The sequence below is a fragment of the Ceratotherium simum genome, chromosome 29 (genome assembly GCF_057802395.1).
Source record: "Ceratotherium simum simum isolate JZ-2026a chromosome 29, ASM5780239v1, whole genome shotgun sequence".
NCBI classification, from domain to species: Eukaryota; Metazoa; Chordata; class Mammalia; order Perissodactyla; family Rhinocerotidae; genus Ceratotherium; species Ceratotherium simum.
The window spans coordinates 13,347,162-13,362,573 of NC_141928.1; the positions used below are offsets into that span (position 1 = coordinate 13,347,162).

Here is a 15,412-nt window from a genome sequence, read left to right on the forward strand (position 1 = left end):
TTATTGTGATCCAAGTATGTTCACATATTATTCAGAGTAATCCTATGATGTAGTTGTTCTTTCCATTTTAGAAATAAAACCAGAACTCAGAGAGAGTGTTCCTCAAGTCACCTAGCATGAAAGTGGTGGACTTTTGGTTCTGACTTGTAGCTTCTCACATCAAGTCTTGAGTTCTTATCACTATAACAGTAAATATTATTAGAACTGGAGTATGTGGGTGTGGGGGCTTAGAATAACATAAGTCAATCACTTCATTTTATAAATGGGGAAACCAAGGCTCAGAGACATTAAGTGATTATACAGCTGTCACACAGTTCATTAGTGGCAAAGCCAGTACTGGAACCCAAGACTTAAAGCCCCATGCTTATTCTTCTATAGAACACTGCCTGTTGAAGCGTCAAGTATCAGATTATTTACTTTGTATTTCATTCTACCAGACATAAGGAATTCTATATTCTTGGGCTAGAGATATCTTTCATAGTTTCTTTACAACTTGAGCTAAACAAACATTGGGACTTTCATTTTCATTTTATATGTATACAACCCCCCACCCATGGACTTCTTTCAGGCATCCAGTAAGAATAAACAAGAACCATTCTGAGAGTGTGCAGTAAACTACTCAGGGCATGGGGGCACTTCACAAAGATGATCAGAGGTTACTGATATCAGTGGTCCCCTCCCTGTCCTAGCTGCCAATCTGTACTTTGAAATATAAACATGAGAGAAAGAGAAGTCTCAGGTTTAGGGAAGCTACAGCAGTTGGGCTCTCAAGATGCCAATTTTCAACTCTCAGCTCTGAGTGCTGGAGTCAGGACCCTAAGGTCCTGAGAAAGAGTGTTCGAGTGGTTTTCTTCTGAGTAGTTTTCCCAGTGCCTCCTTCATATCCCTGTTTCTCAGGCTGTAGATGAAGGGGTTCAGCACGGGGGTCACCACTGTGTACATTACTGAGAAGACTCTGTCCTTTCCACCTGAGGGGGATGATGGAGGACATAAATAGACCCCAATAGCTGTGCTGTAAAACAGAGAGACCACAGAGAGGTGGGAGGTGCAGTTGGAAAAGGCCCTTTGCTTACCTTTTGGGGAATCAATTCTCAGGATAGCCAATGCAATGTAAAAGTAAGATGTAAGGATGCAGAAAAAGGGTCCGATTAGCAATGTTCCTGCCACAAGGATGAGCACCAGATCATTGACGTAAGTACTGGAGCAAGCCAGCTTCAGGAGTGGGACCAGATCACAGAAGAAGTGGGGGATGATGTTGGGGCCACAGAAGGAAAGCTTGGTCACTAGGAGGGTATGCACTAGGGCATGGAAGGTAGTGACCAGCCATGGCCCAGCCACCAAGAGGACACAACGTTGGGAGTTCATGGTCATGGTATATTGGAGGGGGTGGCTGATGGCCACATAGCGGTCAAATGCCATCACAGCCAGGAGAAAGTTGTCAAGATCTGCAAATAGGCCAAAGAAATAGAGTTGTATTAGGCACCCACCATAAGAAATCAGTTTACTTCCTGAGCCAATATTATCTAGCATCTTGGGAATTATTGCAGAGATGAAACCAATGTCAGAGAAGGACAGATTGGCCAGGAATAGGTACATGGGGGTGTGGAGGTGCACATCAGAGCCAATGGCCAGGATGATGAGCAGGTTCCCCAGCACGGTGACCAGGTACATGCCCGAGAAGAGCACAAATAGGAGAGGCTGCTGCTGTGGCCACTCAGAGAGGCCCAGGAGAAGAAATTCGTAGATGCTGGTCTGGTTTCTTCTGTCCATGTCTGGAATTCCATATGAAATAAATTTTATTATAATATAAGTAGCAGGAAAGTAAAGCAATGCTGTGTTGAAATTACTTTGAACCCCTATTTAAACAAATTCTGAGGTTTAGACAATTTTGTTTTGGTAGAGTATGAATTCATAATCGTGCATGTTAAAAAAAACAGTTTGGATCAGACCATTTGTAAAGTTATAGTTTGGTGTCAGCACTCAATCAGGTACCTAAGGTTCCTTCAAACTATTTCAGCTGTGCCCATGGAACATGAGAGGTACCATGTGTAAGTGTGCTCTGCATTGCACACATCCTACGGATATACACTATTTTTTTCACTGAATAATAATATAGTTGAGTAATGTTTTAATTAATTAAAAATTAATTAAAATCAAATTAATTCATATTATATAATATATGTAATAATTATAATTATAAATAGAATAATTACGTAATTTATTTTAAAACTTTTTAAGGTAAAAAATTTCAGAACAGCATGTATTTTATGATTCCATTTTTGTAAAATTAAAACATAAGTGTTTGTATATGAGTAAGAACACTGTCTGAAATAACACGTGCTAAAGGTCGATAGTATTTACTTCTGGGAAGTGAATGTGGGTCGAACGTCTGTGGGTGCCAACTCCTTGTGTTACTCAGATTTTTACCAGCACGTATTATCTTTGTAATTAAAAGATTATTTTTAAAGTATGATGGATGAGATTGGTTGAATTAATCCAAGCAACCATCCAGAATCCAGGAAGGAGATTTTGGGAGAGCTAGAGTTCTGACAAGTTAACCACGGTGTAATCTCTGACAAATAAGTAGGAGCACAAAAATCAAAGGACTTTTACCCTGTTTGAGGAAAAAAAAGTTATGGAGCAAGAATTTTTCATCGTGTCTGCTCCATTTAGGCCCTTTTTAGTGTTGCCAGCTTTCCCAAAGAAAAGGCTATAGGAAATGCAGAAAACACTGCCCCAATTTCCCCCACATGGCTGGGAATTACTTGCGTTTTTTCTCTGACAACCTTGATGCTCCCATTTCCAGTTGCTTCTCGACCTAGTTTGGAATCTCTTCTTCTGGCCCCTAGGATTTAAAAACCTGAGTTTTAGACTGTCTATTCTAGCTCCCGGCCCCTTCTTTGCTCTAACAGGGCCTTCTTATATTTATTTATTAGATTCATATATTGCAAACCTAACTAGAAGGTGTCAAATCCTTAGTTTGCTCTCAAAACTACATTTTAGTTTGTTTCTAGAAGAAGATATCTTGTACTGGAGACCTGAATATCTTTATTTTCCATAGTAGCCACAGCAAGGACACACTGGAAATCTTATAACCAGATAATACTGGACATTAAGTTGATCCAATCCATAGCCCTTGCTCTGATTCAGCGAAAAAGCCAGAGTTATAATAATAACCAACACTGGCTGAGCGCTAGCCATGTGCTGGCCAGTGGATTCTCTTGTGATAACCCGGTGCAGTGGCGCTATGATTATCTTTATTTTAAAGATGTAGAAACTGAGGTTCAGAGGGGTTAAGAAGCTTGCCAAAGGTCACACATTTAGGATTTGAAGTAAAATTTGTCTGAGTCAAAAGCCTAAGTTCTTAGTTCTGCTGTGTTGCTTTTCAGTATTCACCAACCCACTCTCTGAGTCTAGTTCAGCAACCTGCTTGTTTTCAATAAGGAGAAAATGCACCATCAGAGAATTCATTCATTTATTCATTCATTCCATCTTTATCGAGACATAATTGACAAATAAAAATTGTATGTATTCAAGGTATAAAGCGGGATGTTTTAATTTACACATACATAGTAAAATGATTACCACAATCAACTTAATTAACACATCCATCACCTGAGAAATTTTAAATATCCATTCATTTTGGCAGTTACAGTTCTCATGGCAAAAGAGGTTATTAGTATTTTCGGCTTATGCATCTATCTTTTGTGAGTGTGATTGATGTGAATCAGTCCACTTCAATCCGATCCAATACTTAGATAATATCCAGTTTCTGTACTCGCAAAGGTAATTGCCTCGGACCATGGTTTCTACTCTGAGAGGCCCAGACCCTTTGCTTTCTGGTATCTCTATCTCCTCTACAGCCCAACTGCAACCAAGTACAGATTTAGGAGCTTACCAAAAGCAGGAAGCACAGTGATACATTTTGTTATATTCTTTCAGTTATATCACCTTTACAGTAAGAATTAGAAATAAATGAACATTGATTTCAGTTTACTCTTTTCTTGTTCAAGGGCTTCAGGAATCTCATTATTTAGTAGAAACTTACAGCCCATTATAAAGTTACACTGGTTCCAAATGAAAAATTGACAAAAATGAATTAATAGTCTCAGAATTCTTCTGATATTCTGGGCAAATAAACTAATAAAACTTAAAACAATTGATTTTGGGAAAAAGATATGTCTTTGGTTTCAACTTTATTATTATGACAGATGATCTAACACCCCGGCCAGTATATTTAAGCTGGAGGTGTATATCACAACCATGTGGTGAGCATTCCCTATACCCCTCCTTAAAATTGAATCCCCTCTGTATCTATACACTTAAAACCACTGCATTAGACTCATTTACTTGTTTCTGAGGAGAATATTTAGGTTGCATAGAGTAAAGGAAAAAAATGTTTAGTTTGCACTAAGAAAATCTTGATTCACCATCTGTATCAAACCTAATAACATGACTTTGAATAATTCATTTAACTCCTCTGAACCTTAGTTTCCCTCTCTGTGAAGGATAACTAAATCTATGTCATAGGCTGTTGTGAGGATCCTTATCACCATCCGGAAAATGTCCAAGCTATGTCTTATCACAACATTATCAGCCTCTTGTGATTCTGTCTCCATATGTGCATCCAAGGACACTTCCCCCTCATACCATGCCACCCCACACTCTCACCCATGAAACCGCTCACACTCCTCAAACAACTCATCGTGTCCTGCCTGCATGCTTTTGCTGCCTAGCTATTCCACCTTCCTGGATGTCTTCCTCCTCCTCACCTGGCAAGAGCTCAGGTGTCAGCAGCTGAAAATATTTTACATTCTCCTGTTGGATTGCTTTATCCTCTGTGCTCCCATAGCCCTCTATACAGGTCTTTGGTAGAATGCTTGACATAATTGCCTTATAATTAGTTGCTTATCCCTATTAGACTGTGGGTCCCTCAATGCTAGGGACTCATTTTTCATCTTGTTTTTTCTTAGTATGTACTAGGTAATCATCTATTGTCTAAAATAGTGGATGGATAGGCAATAAGATGATTTTTAAAGCTATGATGAAACTGTATGGTATTACTATTTAGCTATTAGCATTGTCTTTACTCATAGAGATGGTTAATAAAGCAGATGACCTTTACGTGAAGATATTAGGTTGCCTACCACACATTTTAGTACAGATAAGGTGTTCAAAATTTTTCTGAAAATGAAATAAGCTATTGTGGATATTGAATTAGTAAGTCTAATAAACTGAGTGTTTTCACAAGCACCGAATGCACGCTTTGTTTATATTTTACATTTGAACTAAATATTCTTTTGTTTAATTAAAAAAGAAAGCAGGGGAAATTAATGCTTGCAATTCAGATTTATATGAACATATCTGCTCAAGGGTCTGAATCTGTTCCTTTGTGCTCCTCCCCAGTGCTGAGAAATGTTCCTCCAACTCTCTTGCTTTTCTATATTTGAAAGGAGCCAACCTGACCTGACATGCTCCATCCACATGTCAAGCCCCTCTCAAGAGTATATGGAGAGTTCAGGAAACTGTGTTGTCAGGGTCCAGGGGGTTAGGTTTATAACCTGATGAAATAGTTCTCTGGATCAAAACTACCAAGACACTCCACCCTTTAGGGACTAAAGTGTGTTAAGCCATCTGATACAACTCTCTTATTTTATGAATGAGAAAACAGATTCTCAAAGAGCTGCTGTAATCTGTTGAAGTTCAGCACTACAACTGATACCAAAAACAGGATTCCTGGAACTATTTCCAAGGGACCGTTCTGCTTCTCTTGACTGCCTAAGGGGTAAGTATGGCCAATGACTTATGGTCAGTCCTGAGTTGGGCCAACAGGAGCTCCTCATTTCTTCATGCTAAGGTAAAGGTTTGACTCTTCTGCTCTCGGTTCTCTCTTGTTGAGAGTGGAGAAGCTGTATTTGATGGTCAAATGAAAAGACAGCATCTTCCCTTGTGACTAAGGCAGAAGGGACCACTGGGACATGGAAGCCTCATCTGCTCTAAGGAAGGAAAAATGAGAGCATGCCTTCCCAGATCCTGAGTCAGCTAGACTGCCTAGAAACCAAGTTAAAAAAAAGTTATCTGCATGCAATTTCTGGCACAATCCCCAGAGCTCCCTGTTGGAAGTTGCAGAGACATCTGAGAATACCAGTCTCTAAAGGATTCATTGTGGGAAAAGCCTTGGTTCATTGCCCAATCCCAGTCCTTGAACCCTAAATGAACTGCTCTGTGACTTTGTGAAGTTCACTTATCGTCTCTGGACTTTGGTTTTATCAGGTAAATAAGTCAGAAAACAAAATGTTCTCTCACAATAGAATCTTAGAATTAACATTATTCCATTCTAGAGTGTATGAAGTGGTTTCTCATTGTGGTTTTAATTTGTATTTCCTTGATTCTTAAGGATGTTGAGCACATATTCACGTGCTTATTGGCCATTCTTATATCTTCTTTTAAAAAGAGTCTGTGCATTTTTATTGGGTTGATTCTCTTTTGATAATGATTTGTAGGAATTTTTAATTCATGTATTCTGGATATGAAGACTTTATCAACTTTATATGTTGTGAATAGTTTCTTCCAGTCAGTGAACTTGATTCTTCATTTTTTTAACAGTCTTCTGATGGACTGATTTTAATTTAGATGAGGTCCAACTACCCGTTTATCCTTTTCTAGATAATGTTTTATGTGACCTGTTTATGAAATATATTTAACTCAAGATTGTGAAGATATTATTCAACATTTTCTTCTAGGAGCTTTAAAACTTAGATTTAAAATTTTTCAATTAAGCAGATGACTGTGGGTCTAAGTCTGGACTCTATTATTTTTCAATAATCGGTTGTCTATTCTCATGCAAATACTGCACTATTTTGCATATTGTACCCCTATAGTAAGTTTAAAATCTCTTAATGTCTTTTCAGTGTCTCTGCTATCTTTGGGGATATCCTCTTTGCCATTTCTGAAATTATGATCTTTGTTTTCTCCTTTTAACTTGAGCAGACTTGGTAAGGGTTTGTTAATTTTAGTAATCTTTGCAAAATATCAAAGTTTGGTTTAGTTGATTTTTCTCTATCATATACTTGTTTTTATTTTATTGCTGTTCACATTTGTCTTCATTATTTTCTTCCTTCTATTTTCTTTGGATTTAAATTGCTTTTCTTTTCTTACCTACTTAACGTGGACACATACACCATTGATTTTTCACTTTTTTTTTCTAACATAAGCATTAAAGGATAGAAATTTTTTCTCACTCTATGAGTTGCATCTCACAAATTTTGATATGTTTTGTTTTTATTACTATCAGTTTTTATTATTTTCTAATTTTCATTGATATGTGTTATTTGGGCTATTTAGAAATGCCTGGCTTTATTTCCAAATAATTGGAGATTTCCTGATTATTATTTTTATCATTGTTTTCTTGTTGAATTCCATTGTTCTTAAAGATCATATTTTATGTTATTTCAATTCTTTGAAGTTTATTGAGGCTTTTGTGTGACCCATCATATGGTCATTCTTGTTATATATTTCATCAGCAAAAATAAAAGCAGCTCCTTCAGCTGTCAAGTGTGTGGTCTATTGTGGTGAATGTTCCATGTGGGCCTGAAAGAAATGCGCATTTTGCTGTTGTTGCTTTTCATGTTCAATAAATGTCAATTAGGTCAAGCTGGTTAATAGTGTTTTAAAAATCTTTCATATCCTTATTGATTTATTATTTACTTGTTATATCAGTTGCCGAAAGAGATGTTAAAATCTCCAATCATGTATTTGTCTATATTTCCTTTCAGTTGTCAATTTTGTCTTCATGTGTTTTGGAGCTCAGTTGTTAGGTTCCTACACATTTAAGATTATTTTGTCTTCTTGATTAATTTATCCTTCTATTATGAAGAAATTTCTCTTTTTTGTCTTTGGTAATTCACCTTATCTTGAAATCTTCTTTGACTTATATTTATAGTTATTCTGGCCTTCATATGATTAGTGTTTGTGATATCATTTTTCCATGCTTTTGCTTTCAACCTTTTTTGTATTCTTCATATTTAAAGTTTATTTCCTGTAGATAGCATGTACTGTGTGTGTGTGTTTAATTCAGTCTTACAATCCCTGTCTTTTAATGGGAGCATTTAGTCCATTTGTATTTAACATAATTGCTAATATGATTGAGCTTAAGTTTCCCATTTTGCTATTTCTTCTCGTTCCACCTGTTTTTTTCACTTTTCTATCACTCCTTTCTTGCCTTCTTTTAGATTGACTGAGTATTTCTTAGGATGCTATTTTACAGAACACTATGAAGGATTTATCTTTTCTACTTTGTATTATTTTTAGTGGTTATTCTAGAACTCACATTGTGCCTTTTATACTGAGATAAAGTTCATGTAACCAAAAATTCACCATTTTAATTAATTTAAAGTGAGGAACTCAGTGGCTTTTAGCACATATGTAATGCTTTGCAACCATCTCTACTATTTATTGCAGAACATTTTCATCACCTAGAAAGAAACCATGTAATCATGTACCTACTAAACAGTCACTCCTCATTCCCCTCTCCCAGCCACTCTGGCAATAATTAATCTGCTTTCTGTCTCTGTGGATTTGCTTATTCTGGACATTTCATATAAATGAAATCTTACAATATGTGTGGTCTTTTGTATCTGTCTTCTTTCACTTGGCATAATGTTTTCAAGGTTCATCCATGTTGTAGCATATATTAGTACTTCATTCCTTTTTAAGGCTTAATAATGTTCCATTGTATGGATATACTTTTTGTTTATCCATTTCTCAGTTGATGGACAGTTGAACTTTTTTCTACTTTTAGCTGTTATAGATAGAGATGCTATGAAAATTCATGTAAAATTTTTGTTTGAATATATGCTTTTAGTTCTCTTGGGTATCCATGTAGGATTGGAATTGCTAGTTCATATGAAAATATATGTTTAAATTTGAGGAATGGCCAAACTTCTTTCCACAATGGCTGAACCGTTGTACATTCTTAACAGTATTGGCTAAGGCTGTCAATTTCTCCACACCCTCACCAACATATGTTATTTTCCATTTTTTAAATTCTAGCCATCCTAGTGGGTATCACTATGGTTTTGATTTGCATTTCCCTAATGACTAATAATGTTGAGCGTGTTTTTGTGTTATATTAGCCATTTGTAGATCTTCTTTGGAGAAATGTCTACTCAAGTCTTTTTCCTATTTTTAATTGGCTTGTTTGTTATTTTTTGGTGAGTTGCAACAGTGCTTTATATATTCTTGATATTAAACCTTTATCAGATATATAATTTACAAATATTTTCTCCCCTTCCTTGGGTTGCATTTTCACTCTTGATAGGGTCCTTTGATGAGGAAAAGTTTTTTATTTTGATGAAATCTAGTGTATCTATTTTTTCTTTTGTTGCTTGTATTTTTGTTGTCATATTTAAGAAACTGTTGCCTAATCAAGATTATTAGGATTTCCAGCTGTGTTTCCTTCTAACAGTTTTATAGTTTTAATTCGTACTCTTAGGTCTTGATCCATTTTAATTTATTTTTTGTAAATGAAATGAGGTAGAGTTCAAATTATTCCTTAGGCATGTGGCTATCAAGTTGTCCCAGCACCATTTATTGAAAGACAAAGAATCTGAATAGACATTTCTCTGGAAAAGATGTACATATGACTAATAAGCACATGAAAAGATGCTCAACGTCCTTAGTCATTAGAGAACTAAAAATCAAAACAATAATGAGATACCACTTCACATCCCCTAGGATAACAGAAACCAAAAGAAGGACAATATCAAGTGTTGGTGAGGATATGGAGATATTGGAACCCTTATACATACATGGTGGGAATGCAAAATTGTGTGGCTACTTTGGAAAACAATTTAGCAGTTCCTCAAAAGGTCAAATATAGAGTTACCATATGATCCCCAAAAATCCAATCTTAGGTATATATCCAATGGAAATGAAAAACTTGTACATAATGGTCCTAACAGCATTATTCATAATAGCCAAAAAATTGGAAACGACCCAATGTCTATCAACTGAAGAATGGATAAATAAAATGTTGTATATCAATACAAGGAAATACTATTTGGCAATGAAAAGGAAGGTAGTACTGATGCGTGCTACAGCTTTTTAATTTTAAAGATGACAGTTCTCATCAAGCTGTTTTATATGTTCAATGACATCCCCCAAACAACATAACAATAGTTTTGTTTTTGTCAAGCAGAATCTAAAATTTGAATGGAAATATAAAGGAAAAATAAGATGACCTATATTCAGTCATTTGATTTGTGACAAAGACAGTACTTCAGTGGGCAAAGAATGTAATTTTCAGTAAATTCTTGTGTATCTATTGGATGTCCATCTTGGAAAAATTAATCTGGGTCCATATCTTAAAATATACACAAAAAGTAAACCCAGATGGACTTTAAAAACAAATAATAAAGGAAAATAAGAAATTTTAAACACAAAATTTTAGGGTAATATCTTTAAGACCTTTGAATAGACAAAGATTTCTTAAACAGGACACAAATAGAATTAACCACATTGAAAAAAATATATATATATTATATTGCAATAAGATTAGAAAGTCTGTTCATCAAAAGACCTATTAATATTTAGTATTGAAAATGCAAGCCACATAGTGAAAGAAAAAATTCTCAATATATGTATGCAACAAAAGACTCATATCCAGGAGATATAAAGAATTCCTAAAAATTTATTTAAAAAAGCAGACTACCCAATAAAACAGCAGCAAAGGACTGGGAGCAAATCCTTTATGAGAGAGGATACCCAAATGATCGATAAGCATAGGCAAAGGAGAAAAACTACCTGAGTTATCAGACAAATGCAAATTAAAACCACAACACAGTACTTCCACAAACCCCGTAAGAATGTGTACAGTGGAAAATATGGACAGTATAAGTGTTGGAGAGGAAGTAGACCACACTTTTTCACATATTACAGGGATGAGTGTAATTGGTACAAACACTATGTCTAACTTTCTTGCATTATCTATGATTGCTGGAAATATGCATACAATGTGACCCCCAAATTCCACACTTAAGTATGTACACAAGTCCCAAACTGGAAACAATCCAAATGTCAATCAAAACTAGAATGGATGAATACATTAAGTTATATGGATACATTTGAAAACTATAAAAGCCTTAAGAATGAGTTAACCATAAATATACTGAACAAAAAAATTGGAATACAAAAGAGTACTTATTGTATACTTTATATAAGGATCAAAAACATCCAAATTTGTCAATGGTGTTAGAGAACAGGATAAAGGCAATAAAGTAATCTGGTTAAGCACATGGTTTTAAAGCATGCATGTCTGAGATTAAGTTTTAGGGCAGCTACTTACTTAATCTCTCTGGGCTTTAGTTTGCTCTTTTGTAAATTGGAAAATATCTGCACCCTCATAAGAGGCTTGTGCTGAGCATTAAAAAAAATATACATTTAAACGCTTAATTAATCACAGCTGTGCTAAATGCTATTCAAGAGATAAAGCAGTTTGGTAACTCCTTCTGAGTTCCTGACACTGGAAATACATAAAGTTTGGTGGTATTAAGAAAATTCATGTAAGTACGTGTTGATATCAGTACCAGATAGAGCGGGTTACTAAAGAAAAAGCTGGATATAAGAAAACATCTTAAAGCCTAAGGAAGTGGGCTCAAAAGTCTGAAAGGCTTGCGGTGAACATCACAGGGGTATGGGAGGGTTTGGAATTTCACTTAAGTCAAGTGGAAACATTAATACACAGAATTCAGAGAGCAAGTGGGGAAAAACACCAATCAAGTGAAGAAAAAGAAGAAAGGAAACACAGAATTAGACTGTGAGAAGAATGGTATCAGCAATAAGAGTTGTCCAAGTTACAACTTTTAGAAGAGACATATTTTAGAGCCCCCATGAGTGCCCACGACAGGGAGATTGAATTAATGACACCAAGGAGTGTCCTTGGTCCTGAAAATTTTCTGAAAAGCACATTTCATATCCTTATTCCTCAGGCTGTAGATGAAGGGGTTCAGCATGGGGGTGACCACCATGTACATCAAAGAAGCAATTATATCCTTGTCTTTGGAGCTGCCTGATGAGGGGAAATAGTAAACACCTGCAATTGTCCCATAGTATAAAAACACTACAAAGAGGTGGGAGACACATGTAGACAAAGCTTTAGAGATTCTTTCTAAGGTGGGGACCTTCAGGATGACGACTGCCATGCGGATATATGAGCCCAAGATAGTACTCAAGGGCAGGCTGAAGATCAGTCCTCCTTCAGTGAGGATGAGCAGCTCATTGAGCGAGGTGTCTGAGCAGGAGGACTTGAGTACAACAGAAAGATCACAAAAGAAGTGGGGGATGACAGTTCCTGCACAGAAAGACAACTGGTCCACGAGAAGGGTGTGCAACAGGGCTTGGGCACAAGAGGAGAACCAGGACCCAGCCACTAGGATGATACAAAGCTCATCTCTCATGATGATGGTGTAGTGGAGAGGGTGACAGATGGCCACATACCTGTCATATGCCATCACTGCTAGGAGAAAACTGTCAAGGCAACCAAAGAATATAAAGAAATACACCTGTGAAATGCACCCTGCATATGTGATAGAATGGCATTGAGTCTGCATGTTCATCAGCATCTTTGGGACAGTAATAGATGAAAAGGAGATGTCAGAGAAGGCCAGGTGGCTGAGGAAAAAGTACATGGGGGTGTGGAGGTGACAGTCCAGCCTGATGAGCAGGATGATGAGCAGGTTCCCCAGCACCGTGGTCAGGTACATACTCAGGAACAGGGCAAAGAACACGTCCTGCTGCTCTGGCAGGATGGGAAACCCCAGGAGGAGGAATTCAGACACACTGCTCCGGTTGTCAGGCCACATGTTCTGCTTTTACACGCTGCAGGTAAAGGAGGATTAGGAATATCAGAAAGAATGAGAGCGATACATTCCATACTGTAATTTTCTGAGAAAACAGTGAAATTTTAACTACATTCCTTTTAATTTTTCACACATGTGGATGCATGCATCTTCCCTCTCTCACAGTCTAGCTCCAGAAAAACATTACACCCAAAAGTAACCAACAAGACCTCATTGAGCAGAAGCAAGAGGGTGTTCACTGTTTCATTCAACCGTTATTCATGGAATGTTGTGTCTGAACCCACCCCTCTGCTAAGCACTGAGAATGTAGCAGTGAACAAGAAAAGCAAGTTTGCTCCCTTCTATGAATATGGTTTTTATGAGAATACTGGGACAATTTGAGACACTGAGACAGGGCCAAATAGTAATAATTCGCTGTGGCAGAAATAGTAGATGAGCCTCCGCAAACTGGTATCAGTTGTTTCTGCCTTAAAGTACCGTGAGAATCCAGTGATGAGGCAGCATTGTTGGAGCATTGTCACACTCTTCTGGTGAACCTGGCCAGATCTTGTTGACCTAGAGCTGTAAACTCATAGAAATCTAGAAGTAGGTGGTCATTTAAAGCTGCTTCATGCCAGAATAGCTCCCCAAACCAGGAAAGTCCACAAATTAACTTTCAGAATAATGGTGAACATTGTGGGGCTTATACTCTGTGCTGGGCACTACGCTAAGGGCTTTACATGCATTTCCTAATTAAATCCACACCAGATAAAATCTTCGTTGTTGCACCAGGAAGTACTGTTCTATTTCCATTTAAGCTGTTAGAAAATAGAAACATAAGTGATATAAATTCCGTAGGCATACAACAGTAGCTGTCAGAGATGGGAATACATATTTCTCCATATACATACAAGAAGAGTTATATATGTATGTATACATATATATAGATGGGGATATATGTATACATATATACATATAGATGGAATATATATAAACATCTATATGTGTGTGTATATATATCCTCATATATACATGTATATTGAACTGTAGTCCTATATATGTACACATATATATAGAGTATTCCATAGGACAATATATATATAATTGCCATTTTCTGTAGGTTAAAAATAATCTAATATTTGTTACTTCATGTAGTTCAATCTAATATTATTGCGATCAGAACCTGTGCTTTTAACATGGAACTCTCCTGTTTCATTGGTTATAAGCACCAGACACTCTGTGTTATTTTAGAGCTGCCAGGAAACTGAAGTTGTCCAAAATTTTCTTAGTGCCTTGTCTAGATAATGTCTTTCGTTCATATTAATACATTTTCCAATTGACAAAAGGCTCTCACATACATAAACTTCTGTTCATGCTATAAACATTTATTTAGGGTGTGTATGCTTCCATTATAGATAGGTAAACCGAGGCCAAAGAGTTATGTGACCTTCCCAAGGTCTTGCCACCACTTGCTGAGGGTTCTGCACTCTAACTTTATGCAGCACGATGCCTAACATTTCTTTGCCTGGGAAGTTAAGTGAAAATGGAAGATTACAAAACTCTGAGCGACTCAGTCATACTCAGGTGTATGAAAGTGAGAGCAGATCCTTCTCAGGAAACAGTTGCTTGGGGCATTGCTTATATCAGATGTTACTCTGGAAGGGGGTCACTTAAGGAAATATATGAGGTCATAGGTGAATATCAGAAGCTGCCAAACACACATATAAATATCACACACACACTCTCTCTCTCTCTCTCACACACATACACACACACACATACTGCTGATTTGAGGATTCCAGTTACCTGTGTCTGATCCCCAACCTAAGAGAGGGATAACCAGTACGAAGTTCAGTTCATAAACACTCATATATATACAAGTCATAACACACAAGGTAAGACATACATAATAAGCAATAATGTATCACCCACAAAAACACTCACAATGCGCCACTGACACAGAAGCATGACACACCTGGTAAAACACACAATTCACATATCGCATGTACATAACTCATCACTATACACACATCACCAAAAATATACAAGGCCAAACACACAATTCAAAAATCTCACAAGAAACACACACCAACAACACATGCACACTCAGCCACGCACTCACTACAACAAGCAGCACACACCCTCCCATTACTGAATGGTATCCTTCTGACCCAGACCCTTCCCAGGGGGAGTTAAGCCTATTCACACAGGCATAGTCGTTAAATCACCACCAACAACCCACACACGTGGTAACACATACATGGTAACATACACACAGACAAAAGCAAACAATGCACATTCTTACTCTCACACATGAATGTCACCCACAAACACAGCTCACACATACACTAGCACACTGCTGAGCAGAGGTTTGAACCCTCTCTGACCTGGGTTCCTTGGTGAGGTCGGGCATCTTCTTCTCCAGCAGCGGAGACGACAATTTCATTCCTGATGCTGAGCTCTCATCCGCTCAGCTGTGACGTCCACCGAGTGGGGGAAATGCTGTCATAACAAAAGGAGGCAAATGTTTAAGATCACAGGCATGAATCAAGAGTCCCTAATCACACTTTTGGAGG

General features: G+C 37.1%; 2 protein-coding genes across 2 annotated transcripts; both read right to left on the bottom strand.

Moving 5' to 3' along the window:
* Nucleotides 1-816: 816 nt before the first annotated feature.
* On the bottom strand, nucleotides 817-1,770 carry LOC101398496 (olfactory receptor 1f45-like). The gene has a single exon (XM_004423756.1). It carries the CDS (start codon nucleotides 1,768-1,770, stop codon nucleotides 817-819), a length of 954 nt encoding a protein of 317 aa, XP_004423813.1.
* Nucleotides 1,771-11,915: 10,145 nt separating this feature from the next.
* On the bottom strand, nucleotides 11,916-12,860 carry LOC101398254 (olfactory receptor 1J2-like). The gene has a single exon (XM_004423755.1). It carries the CDS (start codon nucleotides 12,858-12,860, stop codon nucleotides 11,916-11,918), a length of 945 nt encoding a protein of 314 aa, XP_004423812.1.
* Between the last annotated feature and the right edge of the window lie 2,552 nt (nucleotides 12,861-15,412).

Excerpts from the sequence above, each read along its gene's own strand:
- LOC101398496 (XM_004423756.1), bottom strand. The coding sequence starts at position 1,770 with ATGGACAGAAGAAACCAGACCAGCATCTACGAATTTCTTCTCCTGGGC.
- LOC101398254 (XM_004423755.1), bottom strand. The coding sequence starts at position 12,860 with ATGTGGCCTGACAACCGGAGCAGTGTGTCTGAATTCCTCCTCCTGGGG.